Source organism: Dermacentor silvarum, chromosome 2 (assembly GCF_013339745.2).
Source record: "Dermacentor silvarum isolate Dsil-2018 chromosome 2, BIME_Dsil_1.4, whole genome shotgun sequence".
Taxonomy (NCBI): domain Eukaryota; kingdom Metazoa; phylum Arthropoda; class Arachnida; order Ixodida; family Ixodidae; genus Dermacentor; species Dermacentor silvarum.
In genome coordinates this window covers 182,628,289-182,649,737 of record NC_051155.1, presented here as the reverse complement: position 1 = coordinate 182,649,737, position 21,449 = coordinate 182,628,289, and the positions used below count along the sequence as shown (strand labels likewise).

General features: G+C 44.5%; 1 protein-coding gene across 2 annotated transcripts in view; it reads right to left on the bottom strand.

The window, feature by feature from the left end:
* The window catches only part of LOC119442245 (myosin-VIIa-like), a 172,352-nt gene that overhangs the window by 67,659 nt on the left and 83,244 nt on the right, over positions 1 to 21,449 (bottom strand). For both annotated transcript variants that reach the window (XM_037707047.2, XM_037707048.2), the window contains exons 5-13: positions 14,679 to 14,863; positions 9,169 to 9,290; positions 4,945 to 5,087; positions 4,550 to 4,663; positions 4,241 to 4,394; positions 4,072 to 4,148; positions 2,630 to 2,889; positions 1,525 to 1,735; positions 451 to 693 (exon numbers count right to left, since the gene is read on the bottom strand). In XM_037707047.2, coding sequence (XP_037562975.1) covers positions 451 to 693; positions 1,525 to 1,735; positions 2,630 to 2,889; positions 4,072 to 4,148; positions 4,241 to 4,394; positions 4,550 to 4,663; positions 4,945 to 5,087; positions 9,169 to 9,290; positions 14,679 to 14,863 — 1,509 coding nt within the window. The remainder of the gene's footprint in view (positions 1 to 450; positions 694 to 1,524; positions 1,736 to 2,629; positions 2,890 to 4,071; positions 4,149 to 4,240; positions 4,395 to 4,549; positions 4,664 to 4,944; positions 5,088 to 9,168; positions 9,291 to 14,678; positions 14,864 to 21,449) is intronic.

Sequence of the window (21,449 nt, the reverse complement as noted above, 5' to 3'; positions counted from 1 at the left end):
TCTCATCTCAAAAGGGGGCTCTATAGAGATTTCTGGGCATGATCTATGGACACTCATTGTCCAACCTTAGACTGCATTCTGATAGAGCATCCGCCACGGCATTTAGGTAAACTAGAGCTCCCGCCGGGTACCTACCAGTAAAATAGGTACAAGAGCGCTCCCGGCCTGATGCTTAGCGATTGCAAGACTTCAACCCTTAAAAATGGATGCCTCTCCCCGACTTGAGGGCATGCCCACCTAATAGGTGCTTTAGGATGACATGTGGAAAATTCCTGCCATGGGAATGACCCAGATCCCCAGTACGAAAGACCCAGAACACCCAGAACAAGTTCTGTATTTCTTCTATCCTGTGTAGGCTCTTGCGTTATCCTTAAAACACGAATAAAATGGTGCATAGCTATATCTCGTTCCATTACATATCTGACATTGAAGCAGAGTATCTTTGCATACCATGCCAATGTCGTTGACAAAGAGGTTCTGAAGAAACTTGTTGTTGCTGACTTGTATTAACTGGATCAGGTCGGCGCTGAACGTGTCACGATTCTTCTCCAGGAAGTTTCGGGCATCATAAAAGACCACGCCCGCAAAATGGCTCAAGCCAAATGCCGTGTTGATGTCAGACTTGGGCTTCAGGTAGTTCTTGTTAGTTCCATGCATCTTGTGTAGCTTGTTTAGCAGTGTCTGATCGGTGCCCTGCATCATGTCATGGAACAGTGGAGCACAACAGAAAGCAAAGAACAAAGTGCATGCAACAAGACTCAAGGAGCTCGCAATGCAAATTGCATACATTAAAAAGTGACTAAGTAAAGTACTTTGTTAGACTTAAATATTTACAGTAAGTCATTTCCAGAACTCTGGAAAGTGTGTTGCCACTTCCAAATGTGAATGCTTTGGAAGAAGCTGTGCACCACTGTTCAGTGTGAGTGGAGAACCAGCCCAGCTTATGCATTTTTTTTATTCATTCATCATCATCATCATCATCAGCCTACATTTGCTAATAGTGCTAACATGTGCTAACGAGTGTTCATAGTGCTAACAAGTGCTAACACCATCAGCAATCATCAGCTTATGCCTTTGTGGCCACCCATCTTTAACACAATTCTACTGTTGCACACATGCACTACAGAAAGCGATCTAAAGGTTCTAACAAAGAAAGTTTTTCAACTCAATTGCGAACTAAACGTTGAAGTGTTACTCAAACGTAAATGAAAGAACATGTTTTATGCAGCACTAAACATGTACAGTAAGGTTCACTATTAAAGGGAACACCTATCTGGTTATGAAGCCAATATATAACAAAAGCTTCTACTTTAATGAGAGAAAAGGAATGCCTGATAGGCTGCATTAGGATGGCGTATATGCCCTAAAAAATTGTCTGCGTGCCTTCACGTCAAGAATCAGTTGTAACTGGTAGCCAATATAACTGGGTGTTCCCTTTAACATTACACTGCACTGTACATTGACACATGTTATCACAGCAAAGACTGTTCTGATTAGGTCGTGAGATATCTTCTACTTCCTGACCTTGGGAAACTTGCTCTCCTCGTCAATCAGTGCCATTATGTTCATGGGCTTGACGGCTATGAGGTCCAGGCAGTCCTGGTTGTCCACGAACTCAATGTGCTGCCAGTTGATGCACTCAAGGTTGTACTCCTCCTGCTCTAGCTTGAAGATGTGCCGCACAAAGAACTGCTGCAGGTTCTCATTGGCGTAGTTAATGCAGAACTGCTCGAAGCTGCAAAGGAAAGGCACATGGACAGAAAATTGGGTGAGATGGTACTGGTTCAAGATTACTAGCAGCACAGAACGAGGACATTGAAGACTCCAACAGAACAGGCAGTGAAGTTCAGTGTTCATCTAGCTAGAAAAGCATCCATGCTGCTTTGTTACCCTATTGGTTCATCGAATTAAATGAAGGTATCCTGTTTGAATACTAAATATCAGCAACCTTAAATGATACACAAAGCTCTGCGTATGCTCCATAACTATACTTTGGCATGAGCGTGCATATGTGCATATGACTTGCTTAACTCTATTAGTTAGTTATGTTGCACTATTACAGTGTTCCATAATATTTTGCACAACACATTAGTACTTGCACAAAAGTATAGTTAATTTATAATGACCCTTACTAAACAAGAAAATTCCATTTAATGCCAACTATAATTACCTTTGAAATGACATTGCTGGCCAGTAATATTTTAACACTTGTACTATAAGGCCAATGCCTTTCTCCCACACTCTCGAAAGGATATGGTGTAAGAAAAGTGGACAGTTCAACATGACTCACTTTATCATTTTTGTCATGATCTTACACTCCAGGGTTTAAGAAACTGGGTTAAAGAAACTGGACTAAAAAAATTCTACCTCATTTAAGCATAGTTAAGCAATGACAAAAGGGTTATGTCTGGCCAAGCAGTATTAGAGAAATGCACCAAAGAACTACAGGTATGACTGCCTCATAGCAAACTGCTAACACAGAGGCTAGAAGAATCAAGAAGTCAATTTCCTTTAGAATAAGGCTTAGCGAAAAAAGTCCAAGTGCAACAGTGAAACATGGAAAGAAAACTATAGTTCCAAGAAAATAGCATGACTTCGTAATTTATTGCTAGCGGATTCCTCAGCTCACCTGTTGACAGCAAAGTTCTCAAAGCCAAAGATGTCGAGCACACCTATGGACGTTCGGTAATGACCTGCAGCTGACTTTGGCTTGTGGATGGCCGAGTTTATCTTATTCACAATCCAGATGAACATGCGGCCATAGATTCCTTTGACAAATGCATCGCGCACATCCCTGGACTGGTCCACACTCATCGTTGAGACTACAGTGTCCCCATGCGCAAAAATGGTGCGAGTCGTCAGGGCATCCATTAGGTGCTGCTGATTGACCTATTCAAGGAATAACAAGAATAATTTTCACTTAGTCTCACCGTGAATGGAATAAAACAATTTAGTGCACTCTCTTGCTCAGTTTTTATTAAAAAAACTTCCCAGGGTTTCTCACTATCATAAAATAATTTAAAAAGAACATACTAATTGTATATCGAATAGCTGTTCCAAAAGCCAGGGGAACTCACACTTCAATGTGTTTTTATCACTGGCTTCACTCAAAAATAAAATATAACAAAAACAGACATTTCACCACCTATGAGGGTGGCATCGTCAGTACACAAATGGCAACAAATGAGAAAATACATCCTATTTATGTATGATACTGCTGTAAACATCTGGCAGGGGGCCACGATTAGAATTGCATGCAGATCGATTGCAACGGATAAACCATGATTCCACAAATTTTCTTGGGCCCCATCGGTGCTCCCATGCTAATGTGGCTACGTTATCAAAATCGAACATGTGTCCTTTTGTTAAGCAATGATCCACCAGTTCCGTCTTTGTACGTGTGGCATGCGTGACTTTTGTACCGTCGCTCAAGTGTTCCTTGAGTCGAGCGCGAAGTTGCTGCCCCATCTCGTCAATGTAGCTGGCACCACAGTCTGAGCAGTTAACCTTGTAGACGACACCACTTTGTCCGTCCGGAGGCGTGCGGTTCCTTGGCTTCGGGAACATGCTTGCCAATGTGTACGAGGGTTTGAACACAGTTCGAACACCCAAAGGCCGTAAAGCCCGAACACATGCGAGATGGAGAATAGTGGCAGCCTAGCCAAATTATTCAACCAAATCGTATTATAGGGAAAAGAAAAAAAAAACATATTATCCCGAAAGACATATTACGCAGAATCATATCAACGAGGTTCCACTGTACTAGAAATAAACTGCAATAAAGTGCTGTCTTTATCACTAACAATTGCTAACACTATTGCAATAAAGTGCTAACACGTCTCATTGTTTGCGCTGTTACTCACTATCTTCAGACATGTACCAACCGGTCCAAATTAGCACTTTATGCAGTAGATAATAGGAAGCTGATTGCTCTTAAATTAATGCTGAATTTTGGTGGTCAGTTCAGAAGAACAAAAATTTGTAACATGCAATTATGTAGACACTGAGGCACACATTTCTCAATGGGCTGAGAAACTGCACTTTGAAAGAAGAATAAAGAAGAATGCTTACCTCGAGCAGCTTTGCAGCACTTTGGACACTCCCAGCACCAATTATCTCCACAGCATCAAGATTGTCAATTAGACGGGCTGAAATGATTGAAATATGAAAACTGGTGGAGCCTCTTCATATTGTGTTTCTTATGCTAACTAGTGATATATGTGACTGTTTGTGCACTTACGTTTGTATTTGATGTTGCCAAGATGTAGCACAATGCCTAATATCTTGAGAATGTCCCAAATTTCGTGGTCTGAAAACATTAGCACCTTCATGGCTGAACGAATGTCGGCAAATTCAGCTGCGTCATCCCGGCCTTCACAAGTGATGCTTCCTCCCTGTTTAAAATGAAAATTCAGAGGTGAGGTTATATGAAAGTTTGTTTCAAGTTTCTGAAATTATTTTGCAACTATAGAGGTCTAGGTGAACAAAGTCATTAAGGAAATGCCATTCACTCTAAAATGTTCATCTCCTGTAGCAAAAGATTTTGTACCTGAGTCAAATAATGGTATTTTGAGGCATCTTGAAGCTCGAGTTTTGCCTTGTCTTCTTTACTCAACCCTGACAGCATGCAGTAGAATATGTGGTAATTTCTTTCATACTGTGCCTGGAAGAAAAAAAAAAGTACAAGAAAGGAATTTAACACACTCAGTTCCCTGTGTCACAAAATGGCCCTTGAAGCTTTGCAAGATGCTAACAAATTCTTGTTGCCAATTACTAATCATACTATGAACAGGAATAATGGAACAAGACATTAACAATATGTCATTTAACAAAAATCATGCAGATAATATATGCACTAGTGTAATTGTACCATCTAATGTCATCAAGTGATAACACCACAGCCATTAACAGTGAAACTGCCCCAAGTCAAACAAAGACACTTACCTGACTCACGATCCGAGACTTTTCAAGCAGGTACTGTTCAATTTTGGCCCCTTCAATAATACCCTGCTTGTTGAAGTGAATATCAATGTATTTTCCAAACCTACTGGAGTTATCATTTCGGATAGTCTTTGCATTCCCAAATGCTGAAAGAAAAAGCAACACAGGAAATGTAAAAAAATCTTTTGATTTACAAGTACTTGTTTCGAGTACTTGCAGAAAAGCACAAGTCACAAGTTCTGCGACTCTCTTTCTGATGAATTTCATTCAGTTTTGACTTATGCTATACGAACTTGACAGTGATAGAGAAAGAGTAGAGAGGCAAGGATGAAGATAAGCCAGAGGAAATGCCAGTCGGCTACCCTGCACAAGGGGGAAAATGGGTGAGGGGATTGAGAGAAGAAAGCAGTAAACAAAGAAGGCAATGAGGCAGATGTACAAGGAAATATGCACCACATAAAATTGGAAGTTGCAGCCTTACATTAACAATGTAGAAGTGCAAAATGACACACTTCTGGGACATTTCTAAAGAACATTTAATTAATTTACACAACAAATAAGAACTCCATTTAAGGCACTACATGAATTCACACAAGTATGAAGCCATCCAATGTATATTGCTGCACCTGAATGTATGCCTTCTCTGAAATACAGTCAAACACCTTTATAACGAAGCCCTCGGGGCCTTCAAAATCCTGTTACACAGGTCACTTCATTGTAAAGATCAGGCACTGTACCGCTCTCGATAGAGCAGGATAAGCGCTTCCACCAAAATAAAACCTTCATTTATCATGAATTCAAAAGATAGTTTGTGAAAAGTCGCTAATCTTTTTCTGCACAATTCCTCCATAGGAATGTGTGAGTGCTGCTGACTTTTTGTCATCGAGGTTCATGCTCGCTCCGTGATGAAACTCGGAAGTGATGCAAGGTACGCATGCAGACCATCGAATGCCACAGTTGCCACCATTGTCATTAAAAATTTCTTGTTCATCTTCAGGCTCTTCAATCACTGTTGCCTTTGTCAAGATCTTTGGTCGTCACTTCCTAGCAACTTGTGTTGTCGTGTCGTCATTCTCAATGTATTCGTCAGCTATCACACCTGCTGCTGTGTTGCAACAAGCAACGTATTAGCTGAGCGATTCCTGGAGCTGTGCGGCAGGACTAAAATACTCGCTGTGATTGGCCCAGTCGTCAAGCCTGTCGCTAGGTCTAGTGCTGACTGCAAATCAGTGGCGGCTGCATAGGGCAGTGGCGACACTGCTAGGTGCATTCGTTGTAAATCAACTAATTAGCTATCGGGGACTCCTAAATTACTTCGTTGAAGAGGCATTCACAATATACATGAAATGTAGGAATGCATCTGGGACAAACGGAAACCTTTGTTGTACAGGTAATTTCATAGTTGTGCCATTGGGTGTAGAGGCATTCAACTGTAATTAATGTCAGCTATTTACTATTAATAGTAGGGGTGTGCAAATACTCGAATATTCGATCCATGAATCAAATATCTAATATACGAGTTCTCGAATATTGGTACCTTCCAGTGGCGCACCGACGGGGGGGGGGGGGGATTCGGGGGTTGTAACCCCCCCCTGAGGTTGACCTAACCCTTTTGTTTAACCCCTTTTCTTTCCTTGCGCATTCGAGTACTGCAACTAACATGTAAGCCGCGCAATCGTCTGCACACTCGCAAAAAGCGCATTTTTTGACAATTTCCCGTGAAGAAATCGAAATTAGTGCTGTTTAGATGGTATTGGCAAACTATCAACCCCCCCCCTGGCCGAGATCCTGGGTGCGCTACTGGTACCTTCAGTAAGTGACCCGGCCGTGATCGGCGTCTTGATGCGGACAGTAGTCCCACGGTGCGCCATCTTTACCAGTACAAGGTTCAACCGGACCGACTAAAATGATTAACGCTATGGAAACAGAGGGAACAACAAAAGTAGCGCATGTGGAAAGCATGGAAGCATGTGTGAAGATTAGGCTGATAAGCCACCGGAAGGCACGCTGATTGCCTCAAATACGCGAGTTAGTGTTCACGCACACAGATTCGCATAGTTCGAACCTTGACTTGCTGTGGGCCTCCCGATTTGAGAACTGCAGTTGGCGCGTGCAGTTGGCGCGTGCGGCGCCAACTGCAGTCGTCCATGCAGCGCCGATGACCGAGCGGAGAGGTGCCGATTGACATAATGCGCATTTCTCGTTTTTGTCTCTCGCGTAGAATGGCCTCAACAAGCTGATATACACATGTTTGTTTATCTTTCTTTGGTCACCGCTTTTCACCGGCTAACACATGCTAAACGTTATCGCTCGGTGCAGGACGCGCCTGCATGTATCCGAAGTTTCTCGAATGTCACCGATAGTTCTATCCGTTGGCTGTTGTCATCAAACCTTTTGTAATCTGATTGTACGCCCCAACGTGAATTGGGCAGTACTTTATGGAAGCCATGCAGGCACAAGCGATTACATTGGAACCTTCGACGAGTCACGTATAAAAGCCGACGCGCTTGACCCCCAGATGAAATTTTCGCCGATCACCAACATTGCTTGCTGCTATCGCTGTGCTTGAGTGTTACTGGGCACAAGTTCGCCCAAGAAAGAGTTAAATTTGTAACTCAGTTTTCACACTGTATCATTCTTCAACGTCACTACAATGTGGCAATATGGCCCACTACATTATTCAAGCGAAGTTTGTATTGCCTGACTTGTGCCGTCGGTGTGGCTGTCGTCGTACGCGAGAAACCTCTTCCCCCTCAGCTGCTTGACAGGTTGTCCTCCTCACCCACTCCGCGTGCACCGTTTCTCGCCAGTTCAAGGCCGTCAAGTGAAGCTTGTATTGCCTGACTCGTCTCGCCGTCCGTGTGGCTGTCGTTGTACATGAAACTCCACAGTTGCGCGCCAGTGCCAGCATTTGACAGGTTCTCCTCCTCACCGCAGCTGATGGCCGGAAACCCTCCTCACCCACAACTGGCACCTCCGCGCGTGCCATTCCTCGCCAGTGTATCTGGCGCTCAGCCGCGCTCCCTCAAGGGTGGCAGAAGATAGCGCCAACCTTTCCTTTTCTCATAACGAACCACTTAGTAGCCAGTGCAAGGCCAGCTGCGCTGTGGGTAGGTCGCACTTGGTTTGCTCCACCAAAAAAGCAGCCTTCAAAGAACGACAACGGGAGTGGGCCCTGTGAACGCGCGTGAGCTCGCCAAAGTAATCCTAAGTTTTGGCAAACCGAAGCATAAGCGAAACGACAATGCCGGACCGATGAACGAGTTCGTCAAGCCGAAGCAGAAGCAAAACGCCAACGCCGGACTGATGAAGGAGTTCGACAAGCCGAGGCTAAAGCAAAACGCCAACGCCAGGCCCCTGAAGGAATTCAACAAGCCAAAGCAGAAGCGGCACGACAACAAAGCAAGTGCCCAACGCTTGCCCAACCACAACCCAACATTTCACAAGGGATTGGGTTACGGCTTCACAGGACAAGGTTTGCGTGCCCCCCTGTTCCCGGTAGGGGAGGGGTTTTGGATTTTTTAAACTGAGAAGCCCACTGGTAGTTAGGACAATTTCGCTATTTCTTCAGCTTCAGAGCGAAGAAATGACTTAATTCTATTTGACAGAGATTCTACTGATAATAAAAATATTTTCCAGACTTTCATATACGAACTGAGTTGTTATCAGTGTTGGCATACTAATTTGGTGTTTCTATTAATAAGAGTAGAGCAAATTATACATTTTGGTTCATAGGAACCCAAGTTACTGATAGCGAGCAAGATTTTTACTAAATAAGTAATGTAGTTAGCCTCTTGAGCATGTGCGGCACTGTGCTTTTTTGCACAAACTTTGGAAGCATAAAAGTTTGTGTTAAATTTTCTGATATTTAATTCGATCCTTAGCTTTCCTGTCTTGATTCAATTCGAAATCTACTACTCGGTATTCGCACAGCCCTAATTAATAGTGATGCCTAATGCTGTTACATAAATTTATGCGAGTTCCACCAAACTCAGTAACAGATGTCGGTTATTACTGATGGTGTTGGACTAATGCTGTTTGCATTGATACTAGAGTGCTGTAAGCTGCCACATAATGTACCATGACAAAAAGTAACATGCTCAACAAGATATCATCATCATTGCCAAGAAGATCAGAAGTAAAATATGGCTATATGCACTTTATCAATTCCGTGACAGATATTATCTAGGTAGAAATCAGAAGAGCAACAATGACAATGGCCCTTACCTTCCAAAATGGGATTAGCTTCCAGGATTTGCTGTTCTATCCATGAGTGCTGGCCACTAATAGCAGCCAAGTATTGGAGGATCAATTTCGTGCTTTCTGTCTTGCCTGCTCCACTCTCACCACTGGGTAAAAAAACAATAAACAAAAAGACGTCAATCACACTGCCAATGGATTTTTAACAAATTATTTTACTTAGAGTGCACATCAAACAGCGATCCAATGAAACTCCTAGTGACGAAAATTGAACACACCCATAATTCACCACCATAACAAAAGCTTCCATTGAAATTTGCCCGCATTGTGCCATAGTATGACAACACTAGACCGTATTTATGTGTTGATGTGTGCATGCATGTCGTCGTTTGTAATTTTGGAAGTCAATTAAAGAGGTGTCAAAGGCATCTTATAGGGATGTGTGGAATATTCTTCAACAGAGTATGGAACCACTTTTTATGAAAACAAGTTTCTTAAGTGTTTTACATGATGCTACATTAAGCACTCCATGCATACCTTGATGTGCATTGCATAAAGAACAAAACTAATACCGTATTTACCGGACTATAATCCGCATCTGGTGAGTAGTCTGCAGGGCTGAACTTTGACAGAAATTATGTGTTCTAGCTTGTCTGCAACCAGCAAGCAGTAGGTAAGCAAAAATTTTATTGTCAACCAGCAAAAGCCTGGGTCTTAGGCAGTACTATATAGGATTCAATACTAAAAGCCATAAAAAAATTTCACCAATGCTTACAATACTCCCTAATGCGAATTTTGAGCACAGCTGTTTAGGCATTTTTGAATTCGAGATATATTGTGGCAAAGAATTTGATTATGAACTACAGGGTCCTCTCAGGGGCGGCACTGAGCCTCTGCTTGGGCAGCTTGTTTAGCAGCAGTGGCAGACGAAGCATTTCCACTGATTGTGTCACTTATTGTTCAGAAAGAAAGTGTGAACACAGGAACACGTAGCTTGCAAGGAGCACATTCTCTAGTGGCGACGGCACAGGCGAAGTAGCACATGCACAGTGGGTCTGAAGCCCACGTCAGTGCTTTGTTTCCATATATGGTATTGGTGGGCATGCTTGCCACATGTCTGGTCACCGCTGCGGAGCACGTCTAGTGCGGCACTCCACTTTCCTCCTCAGCCTTTCACCATACTCTCCTCCTCTGCTGCCCTCTTCATGCTTCCGGTGCACCCTGCTGTACCGCTTTCCTCCTCGCACTTTCTTCGCTCTCGCCGCCTTTCATCCTTCACTGTGCTCGTTCGCTCGGTTACACTAAAGGACATAGACGCTCAACGCAGAAACGGGCACCTAAGAGCTGCACTCTAAAAATAACTCTTGTCGGTGCTTCCAGTACAAAACACAACAAGCATGTCGGATTCAACGAACGGCTCCTCAATGTCTTCATCGCCTTCGGAATCGTAAGTTCTCGCCTATGGTCGACTACACTGAGCTCGAACAATTCCGTGAAGGTCGAGCATTCGCTTGCATATTATAATGGTGCTTTATATATTACGACGCATCTTTTCTACACCCTAACAATATTATAAGCTGTGAGAATGAGCTGGAAATATTGCTCGTGCGCAGCCACAACCATTGCGGAGCTGATTTCGCAATGTTATTTAGCACGGGAAAAGTTCACAGTTGCAGTCTGGCCTCATTATCTTCAAGCACGCCTCTGATCTTAAGAAATAAAACCATGTATAGTCCGCACCCACGGATAGTCTGCACCCCACGAAATTTCGATATTCAATCTCGTAGAGACCACGGACTATAGTCAGGAAAATATGGTAAATAGGCATGTTCAATGAGTGAAATTTCTGAATCAAGGCAAATACAAATGTTTGAGAAAGATGCCCTTTAAATACCGGATCGAATAGTGAATATTTTCTCATTTTTAGACAAAATAATAAAGAAATGTTGCATGTACTAAATTTGTTTTTAAAATATGCTTGTTTACTTTGCATATGTAATTCCATTCACAATTGGATGTCAATTGAGCAGCTTGTAAATGAGTACAAGCGGAAAGTCATTGTATCTGGTGCATCATGGCAATGACAGTAATGAAGCAAAGAAACAGCACATGACCAGTTGCACGTGGCAAGTTGTATTTGTTTAAATCGTTTCGTACCGCGCCCATTGGGCATCGTTAGCCCTCTATCGATGGTTTGAAATGCCGCTTTCGAGACCTTCCGCGCCGCTCACGGACATACTGCGCTATCGGACATGAAGGAGAACTGTATTTTAGTTTTCTAAGTTAACTGTTTTCCCGCGAGGCGGTGATTTTTAAACGTGCTCCGAAGTTTTGCGATCGTCAAAGGAGAACCAAAAAATGGCCGCCCGCTATCTATAGTTTGAAACGCCGCTTTCGAGACCTTCCGCCCCGCTCACGGACACATTGCGCCATTGGAAGTGAAAGAGGCGAAACTATATTTTTGTCTTCTAAACAGTTAGCTTTTTTCCAGCCAGGTGGTGATTTTTAAACCTTTAAACACGCTCCGAAGTTTAGCGATCGTCAAAGCAGATCGCAAAAATATCCGACTCCGGAAACGGTGCGAGCGCTTCAGGAGATTGCAGATATCGCAATTCCGCTGCCTCTGCAGCTGATCTTATCGATACATCGAATGACAGCGAGTCAGAGGACGCTGACTTTTCGTCGGAATTTGAGTCTGAACACGATGACGACGCAAACCAGCCCAGAAATTCGGCGGCCGCAGCCCGGCACGCATAACTGTAGTGCTTGCAGTTAAATTTTTGTAGCAGAATACCTGTTCAATGAAAAATATTGATTTTTTTCGAAGATAGTGCCTAATAGATGGCAATACATTTTGTAACTGTCATAATTTTCATAACATTTTTTTCTTCGTAGATACAAGCGTGTCTTTACAAACTTTGTTAAATTTTATCGAACAATCTTGATTTAACAATTTATATCTGTTTATGACATACTTCTCGTTACTAAAACTTTTATGCGTGAAAAGTGAATTCATCTTGCTCTCTGTTTATGTATTACATTAAATATTGAGTGCAGTAGTGCAGTAGTTCGTTCAGAAAAAAAATGTCACAGTTTCACCCTAAGGGCGAAGCAATGAATGCGATAGCAACACAGCAATGTCATACGAAGTAAGGTGAGCGGCTTTGGTAGCAATATGAATTGTACTAAACATGAGCTGATTAAGTAAGCAGGTGTGCTGCGGCATAAGTAGACCGACATGAAGAGAGACTCGATGACCACGAGAAGGCGCGTGTGAAACGGTGGTGTTGATGAGAAGCGCTGCCCGTGGGTGGTGCGTGCGAAGGGACACACCTGTAGCGCTGCACTGCCGATCCGGGCAGCATTGCATGTGTAGCGTGCGTTGGAAAATGTGGCCCAACTATTACTAACTGTGGTGTGAGCGCGCACAAACAAACATGAATTGATCACACTGAATGACTGCAGACAACGACTGTCAAAACGCTGGCAGCAAGCGCATATACGCCGCAGCGGGCGAAGGTACGTGCGGTCTATCGCTTCAACGGAAACTGAGCGGCGAATGCACAGCGCATAAAGGTCAGAGCCGTGTGGAGATAAGAGACGGTGCGAGCGAGCGACGAGCGCGGTTGTTGGCAGAGTAGGAATGCCCCCCCCCGCTCCCTCCGGCGCTCGCTTCCCGCTTTCTTGCTTGCGCGTGGAAGATTGAGTGCGTTCGCTCTCCGTGACAGCGTGTGTCCCCGCACGCTTCCGCTCGGGCATACGGCACGCGGCGAAGATTTTATCTATACGGAACCTCACGGCGACGGCGACGGCAGAAATCCGGTGGAAGTGTCCATATAATTGCTATCGCAATAAAAAACACATCTGCCGTAACATACAAAAAAACACCTATTTTCCCCATGGTAGGGAAAGAGTTAAGGATTTAAGTGCAATACTACAGCACCGCATGCTGATTTAAACAGATGTAAATGTGGTGAGACAGGCCAATTAAAATATTGTGTTGCCTAAATTGAGGCAATTTTGTAGGCACCTCAAAGGCGAGGCACATTTACTGAATGACTAGAAATCATCACGGAAGAAGTTAGCAGATGGAAGCGGTACTTGGTCTTTTGGAGTAGATTATGGAGCAGGAAAAATTGCAGTTTGGTGCAGAAATATATGCTTTGGAGCAGAAAATTTTGCTGTTTGGAGCAAGGAAACAATGCTTTGGAGCACTAACTTACTGCTCTGGTGCAAAGAAGTAGTTCTGCATGCAGTTAACGGAAAAAGACGCTGTATGAGCAAGTACTTTCAGAAAAACCGCATTCATTATGCATATACAGATGCAACTTTTATTCTTCGACTTGCTGTTCCATTTTCCTAATATTATATAAAAAGATGAAGATAAATGCAGATTTAACCTGAATTCACAGCGAATTCTGCATTTCAATAAAGAGTTAATTCCTCCCAAGTGCCATTGGTTTCGTTATATATCATCTTTCATCTGCTATACATCTGCTAAGCTCATGTCTACAAGTTGATACGTAAACTCGCCCAATTCAAGGATGCTATTTTTGTTGTTGTCCTCGCAGGCATACATCATAGATGAAATAGCAGTCCGTGTTGTGTAGCTTGTGCGTCCGTGTCTACTTCCTTGTCCTGTTATCGCATTCCTTTCCTCATGTCTGGGCTGCCCAATTGTAATAAAGTGCACCGTACACAAAGGCACATCGAGCAGCTGTGCCCTCACAGTTGTGAATCACCATAATTATAGAAAATTATTTCTCAACTACACGCAGATGTAAAACGCTAATCAAAGGCGCGTAGATACAACTAATGGATCATGAAAGCAAAGGCAAATATCTAGCACTTGCAGTAGCGAGAAATTATGTGCCACGGAAGTGCACACATTCACATAAGTTTCAGTGAATGCAAAAAAAGAAAAAAGTGTATTTCAGCCAACTAGCTGAAGCTATTGAAAAAAGTCCTATTGCAATATGTCCATCATTGATCAATTTTTTGCAGATGCTCTGATAATTCAGCTTCTTCATGGGACTGCAGCATTCTCCATATGCACTGGAGAAATCCAAAAAGGGAGGGGGATGGACACTGCCTGAGGTATGCTCATATACTTCAGCACTGACAAAGTTGAACATTTTTTTTTTGTCTGCTCAAATATTCGGGGCACATGTGTGTCGGCGCAGGCGTTGTGATATACATGCGATAAATGACAATGTGGCGAGGCATTTAACAGCATTTCCTTCATTGCTGGTGCCTCAGTGTAGCAACCCCGATACTTGGAACAGCAGAATCATTCATAACCGTCACCATCTGCATTAGTTTTTCTCCAAAGAAGTGTTGCTGCTCATCAAGTTCGAATAAAAATGAATGTTCAAAAATTCTGAATAGTGAATTCTTGAACCAAATAGCAAGGACTATTCAATTCATATGCGATATTATGAATACTTGCACACCCCTAATAACAAAACAATATGGTAATGACACATATTAAAGTAAAAGAAGCAGATATTAATCTGCTTCTTGGGTGATGAACACACCTGATGATGACACACTGGTTGACGTGAAACCTCTTCATGTTTGTGTAGGCGTTGTCACCAATGGCAAAGATGTGAGGAGGCAGCTCTCCAATCTTCTTGTCCTTGTATAGCTTGATCTGCTCTGCTGTGTAGATGGGCAGAATCTGGTAGGGATTTACTGCAACCAAGATGGATCCTGTGTAAGTCTGAAAAAAGAAAGCGAGACAGGAGAAACAAAGAGATTAACTTACGTTCGTACTATCAAAAATTAATCAATGCACTGTAACTATGCACTACTTTCCTGCAAAACATTGTAAACCAAATAGTCAAAAGAATAGGCATGGGAATGAAAAATGAACATGTCATTATGAATTCGAAACCAATATCACCAAACCACAGTCAGTAGGCTTCAGGTTTTTCATGCACGCATAAGGAATTTTCGTTTCTTAAAAGAGGAGCTGCTCTTCAGACGTGTGCTGTGTAGTCGACTTGTAAGTGGTGAATTTCGTGGCCTAAGAACTCCGCCACACTCAACCATGGCAGAAGCAAGACAACAGAAAATCATATGTGCAATCATCCTTAGCAAGGATTTGGTTCCAGGAAAGAATTCCAAAAACCCAAATGTAGTCAATGTAGAGTTTACGAAGGCCTGGTTTCAGGCACATAATGAATGGCAGAATTTTGGGCAGTGAAATTAAAATTTGAGCAGCTAGCTAGCCAATCATGTACAAGTTCATTATGAACACATAGTCAATTGCTGGTCCTTCAATGACGAAGGTGTTGGAGCAAAGGCTTGCCAAGCAATGGTTTAGTTTCAGTTAGTTGGAATCGATTAAAGGTATTAAATCCTTCACAGATATAAAGAAAGAAAAACAGGTTCCACTGATTTCTTTCAGTTCAGTGACAGTTTTGCAGTTGTCCAGGACAGATCTGCAGTGAGAGTAGATAAAAGCAAAATGCCCCAACCCCCATCCCGCCCCATTCCGATCATATGCAATGTTGAGCCAATCTTGTTTACCGTAAATTTTTTGCAATTCCCTTAAATGTACTGAGAACCATGTCCCAACTCCTTGTTAAAATCTTGTTTAATTCACACCTTCCCTTGACTGGCCCTTTACTGCATGGAAACCTCTGTGATTGCGCCAGCTGTGTGTAGCAAAATTTGTAATAACAGCATAGAGCACATCCCAAACCAAAATATAGTCAATCCCTGTCAATGCCTTTTAACTTAAACGGGTCTGACTTGGTCGTCCAACTATTCTCAATTTGGCATTGTAACTGAGCGTAGATGGATCAATATGGTTATATATACACACGCGCACACACACGCGTAAACACGAAAGAGAGAGAGAAATAAAATATGAAGAAAAAACTCGCAGTTTCGCTTGAAAGGCAAACCATTGATCGCAATAGCAAATTACTGGACAGCTACAGGAAGTAAGGGTAGTGGTTTTATCGGCCCTATAAAGCTGTAAACATAGGCATACTAACTAAGTTGACAAGAATGATGTCACACGCGCACAAGCAAACATGAACATATTTCCCTCGATGACCGCGGAAACTCGCTGTCAAAACGCTGGAGTGAGGAAACGCGGCAGCAGCAGCAAGCGAATTGACCTACGTGCTGCCGCTCACATCAACGCGAACTAAGCCGCGAAAACACGGAGGAGGGAGGACTATGTCCCCATTGCAGATGGCTTTTAAGATACATAACGAAAAAAAAAAAAAGTAAGGCGCACAGACACGGACACAAGCGGAGAGAAGCGGACAACAGGAATGCCGGCGCTCGTGTTGTCCGCTTCTCTCCGCCCAGCGTTGTCCGCTTCTTTCCGCTTGTGTCTGTGTCTGCGCGCCTTACGTTTTTTTTTTTTGCATTATGAATCGTTACCAACTAGCGGGGGCGTGGCACTGCGGGTCACGTGACTTCCGCTTAACATGTGTTGTCATGGCAATCGTGTAACTCCTAGGTGCCTAGGGACATAATCGCTTAGGGACTTTTGAGGCACTGGTCTGGCACGAGATGGTCTTTGGAGGGACCACCAGTCGTTTGTCCGCAGGCGCGAGGACAAGTGTGTGCAAGAGAGAAAATTGCGTCCGCTCTTGCACACGCGGATAGTGCTCGCATTTCTACCCCGGTGCCGGGCACCGACGCGAAGCGGCTGTCGTTGGGGTGTTGCAGAGCGCAGCGTAGCAACACCCCAAATAAAAAAATACTGCTCCAGTCAGGTAGACTGCTCCCTCCCTGATAGTGAGATTATATTTCGATCATCAAAACAGTGATGCGTTTATTAGGAATACCATCGTATCTCTCTCACACCTGCTTGTCCTCGCGCCTGCGAGAGAGAAACGATGGTATTCCTAAATAAACGCATCACTGTTTTGATTACCAAATATAATCTCACTATCAGGGAGGGAGCAGTCTACCTGACTGGAGCAGTATTTCTTTATTTGGGGTGTTGCTACGCTTCGCTCCGCAACACCCCAACGACCGCCGCGGCACCGGGGCACAAACGCAAGCAGTATCCGCTTGTTTACACTACCACAGTTCACCGAGATCAAAAGCCATCATGCCACACTACCACTACTGCAAGGATATCGGCCACTAGAACGCTACAATAAAAATGCCACAGTTTCGCCTGAAAGGCAAAGCATCAATTGCGATAGCAAATTAATAGAGAGCTATTCGGAGTAGGGATAGTAGTTTTATCGGCTGCATAAACTTGGACACATTCGCTTACTAACTGAATTAACAAGCGTGGTGTCAGCGCGCACAAGCAAATGTGGATAGATCACACTCGATGACCGCAGACGACCACTGTCAAAACGCTGGCAGCAAGCGCAGCCGCCGCAGCCAGCGAAGGTTCGTGCGGTCTATCGCTTCAACGGAAACTGAGCGGCGAATGCACAGTGCTTACGAAGGTCATAGCCGTGTGGAGATTGCTTTCAAGATACGGTGCGGGCGACCGCCGCAGCCGGGTTAAGTACAATCGCAGTTGTTGGCAGAGTAGAATCTGCCCCCCCCCCCTTCCTCCCGCGCTGCCTTTCCGCTTTCCTTCTTTCGCGCGCGAAACTGAGTCGCCAGTTCCCCTTGCGCCCGGTTGCAAGATACGCATTTGGTGCCGCAGCACAGCGTCGCCCTCCTCCCTTCCATACCCCCACGGCCTTTCGCGCGACGGAAGTCGCGCTTGCTCTCCGCCGTGAGTTCGCTCTCCGTGATAGCGCGCGTCCCACGCGCGCTTTCACTCGCACGTACGGCGCGCGGATCCTTTATACGGAACCTCACTGCGACAGCGACGACGAAGGCAGAAATCCGCTTGAAGAGTCCATTTAATTGCTATCGCAATAAAAAGCGCGGCCGGCGTGGGCCAGACACCACCAGACATTCAACGCGCCCTAAACGATTCGCTCCTTACGCATGTAGGAGCTGCGCTCGGCAAGGTCGCTGCGCCCGGTCCCGGAGATACGAGAGCAACGCTCAGTAACTAGCAGCCGACGCGCGGCGGCGCAAAGCAGTGCCTCAAAAGTTCTTAAGCGATTATGTTAGGCACCTAGGAGCTCCATAATTGCCATGACAACACGTGTTAAACGGAAGTCACGTGACCCGCAGTGCCACGCCCCCGCTGTACAAGTCGCCACCCGGAGCCTTGCGCGCAGCGGAAGACGGCGCGCTTCCTTCTCTTGTGTGCGCGAGATGGAGCCGCGATCGCCGACTCACCCTCGCACGCTTTCACTCGCACATACAGCATACGGCGCGTGGCGACGATTTTAGCGCCCTCGGGCTTTATACCAGTAGCGCACCCTGGATCTCTGCCAGGGGAGGGAGGGGGGTTGCATTTTTCTGGTGGGGGGGGGGGGGGGGACGCAAGCACTTTGCATAATATGCAATTTCCTTGCTTTAGCCAGATGAATCCAACAGCAAATAAAATGCCTAATAATTATAATAATACAATGACACCAAGGATGATGACGATGTTTATTTCTGCAGCGTTTTACCCAAAGTAATTTAAGCGCGAACGAATAAATACAATACAGTGATGGAGTGTTTTTATTAATCGCGAAAATTCGACCTCAAGCGACCTTCTGATTGTAATGACAATGCGAACAGAGCACTTAAGATATACGTTGGACTGGTGGGGCGGGACGGGGGGGGGGGTTACAACACCCGAAACCTCCCCCTGCCGTCGGTGCGCCACTGTACGGAACCTCACGGCGACGGCAGAAATGCGCCTGCAGTGTCCATATAATTTCTATCGCAATGAAACGCCAACTATGCGCTCAGCGCGCACTATAACCCGAAATTTCAGTTTAAAATTACTGCCTCTAAGCGTGCACTAATTTAGCTCCTCCCACGGACAGCGACCGCCATTTTGGCGCGGCTTGTGGGACGTCAAGGAGTGGGGGCCACCGCTATGTCGTCTGCTACAAAGCATTCCGAAACCATGCGTGCCGTACTCTCCTCGCTCCGCAAATTCCCGCAAAAAAAAACAGCACAATCCTGAGAACGCTTGCAGAAAGTATATCGGGCTGACCGCCGAGCCACACATTGACCACGTAGAACGCATTTTATTTCGTCACCCGTCAGTGTTGCCTGACTGCTGTACGGTTTAATTGCAACAGAACAAATAAAACACAAGGTTTTTTTTACCGCACCGAATGCGCTCAGATTTTGCAAGATTGCCGTGGGACGCTCGGAAATAGGGAGTCATGGCACCTTTAAGTGTGATTGTGCTACAGGACTCGGTTACAATATATACTCTCCTTAAGGCACTAAAGGTTTTAGCCCCAAAGATGCATCTGACACCGTTTGCGAGTTCCTTCAAGCTACAAAATGGTTGTCACGTTAATTTCCCCTCCCTTTAACCATCCCCATTACATTTCATCCAAACTATTTTTGGTCAGAATTGTTCCATGAGCCTTATTACAAAGGCTGGCTGGCGCGCACCTGTAGTCATAGGGCTTCAGCGCTAAGGCGCAGCTGGTGGGGCTTGCAAAAGCAAACGCACTTCCTGTAGTTCATAAATGCTGTCGCAGTAAAATAAATAAATAAATAAATAAATAAATAAATAAAAAGACGGGAGAGAAAGAGAGAAGTCGGGAATACCACGGGGCTGGACTGTTCCCTCTTCTTTCCTCGCAAGCACTCGATCGTATAACCACACGGGGAGAGAGACGCAAACACTCAAACGACATGCAAATCAACAAAACAGGACTCGCGCGCTTTGGCGTATCGAGGCACGCGCAATGTCGAATAGGTTTCCGCGCGTAGCGGAGGTTTAGCGCGTTTGTTTTGTTTACGCTGTAGAGTTACAGACTTGAGCGCGAATGGACAGTCCGTGCGGCTCGTGCGTTGCCGAGGCGCGTTGGCAGAACTCCCAAGGTCGCACGTCCATTCTGCATATACGCATCGCCAACAATCGCGAGATGCAGTCGTGCGCGGGGAGCGAAAAATCGTTTCAAGGCGTTTTCAAACTGCCGCGAGATGGGCGAAGGTTTACCCATAAGAAGTAGTAGAGTTGGTGGATCCCTAGCAGCGTTCGTTTCGTTAGGCTTAGTAGCAGTGGAACTCGAGAGTTGGAACTGCATAAAAGCGACCAGCTAGCTTAAATTTAATAATTTCAGCAGACGAAAGATATATGCTGCATGGCTGGAGCACCAACAGCCTATTGATGTTTCCGTCAATCGACGGAAACATCAGCGGATGGAACCAGCGCTTCTCTGCGCACGTGTTTCTGATTAACTATAATTCTATACGTGAGTCTAGTAGTCAGCAGACCAAGCATGCACCATTGCTGGCGGTTTCACGAAGTTGTTTTTTTTTTAAACATGTCCTTCGATTGCAGCCTTCTGAGAAAAATAGGACAAGAAATAAGTGAAACACGCACATCTTCGCGTTTCTCGCGATTCTTAATGACTTGATTGCCCTGCGCTTGCGCAGAATGGCCGGATTAATCGGCGTATTCTTCAATTTCACTCAATAACAGACGCAGCAGCTACATTTCGCTCCATGGCACGTGAGTGCAGTAGTATATGGTATAGTAGTAGCATCGTCCCTTACTATGGTAGTAGTAATTGGTTTAATTTTAAATAAAATGAATAAAATAAAAGTAAGGAAATTACCGCTGGCTTGAACGGAGGACAGCAGTGGGGATGTGGGGAGAAAAGGGACAGGGATGCACTACATAGGACGAAATAAACTACTTACATAATGCACAATGTGGCAAACGCAAATAAATAAATAAATAAATAAATAAATAAATAAATAAATAAATAAATAAATAAATAAATAAATAATAAATAAAAGCTACTGTGTCAACATGAAAAGGCAACTGCAGCCGGGATGCGAGACCCGACGCCCTTGTAAAACTCAACGAGTGTCACGAACAGTCGCCTATACATTCACTGACTCCAGACTTAATCGAATATCGGTCTTCCGCACGGACTGAAAAACTGTGAAGAGAACTATATATATATATATATATATATATATATATATATATATATATATATTGCTTTAGCTTGGTGCCGCGTTTACCTACTGTCATATTCGCGTCTTATTCCATGGGCCGACAGCTCTACACTTGTGACACTTGCGGCTGTGATGAAACAATCGCGCATCTGTGCCCATCGCCCATGTTATACAGCACGAAGAGGCAGGTGCTGTGTACTGCGCTAGAGACACTGGACAGCCGGCAACTGAACAAAGAATATTAGGAAAGTGTACACAACGGACGTAGGTAGCTATGATATATAGCTACGGTAGCTATAGCTCACTTCCTGCGTTGGCCGTCTGTG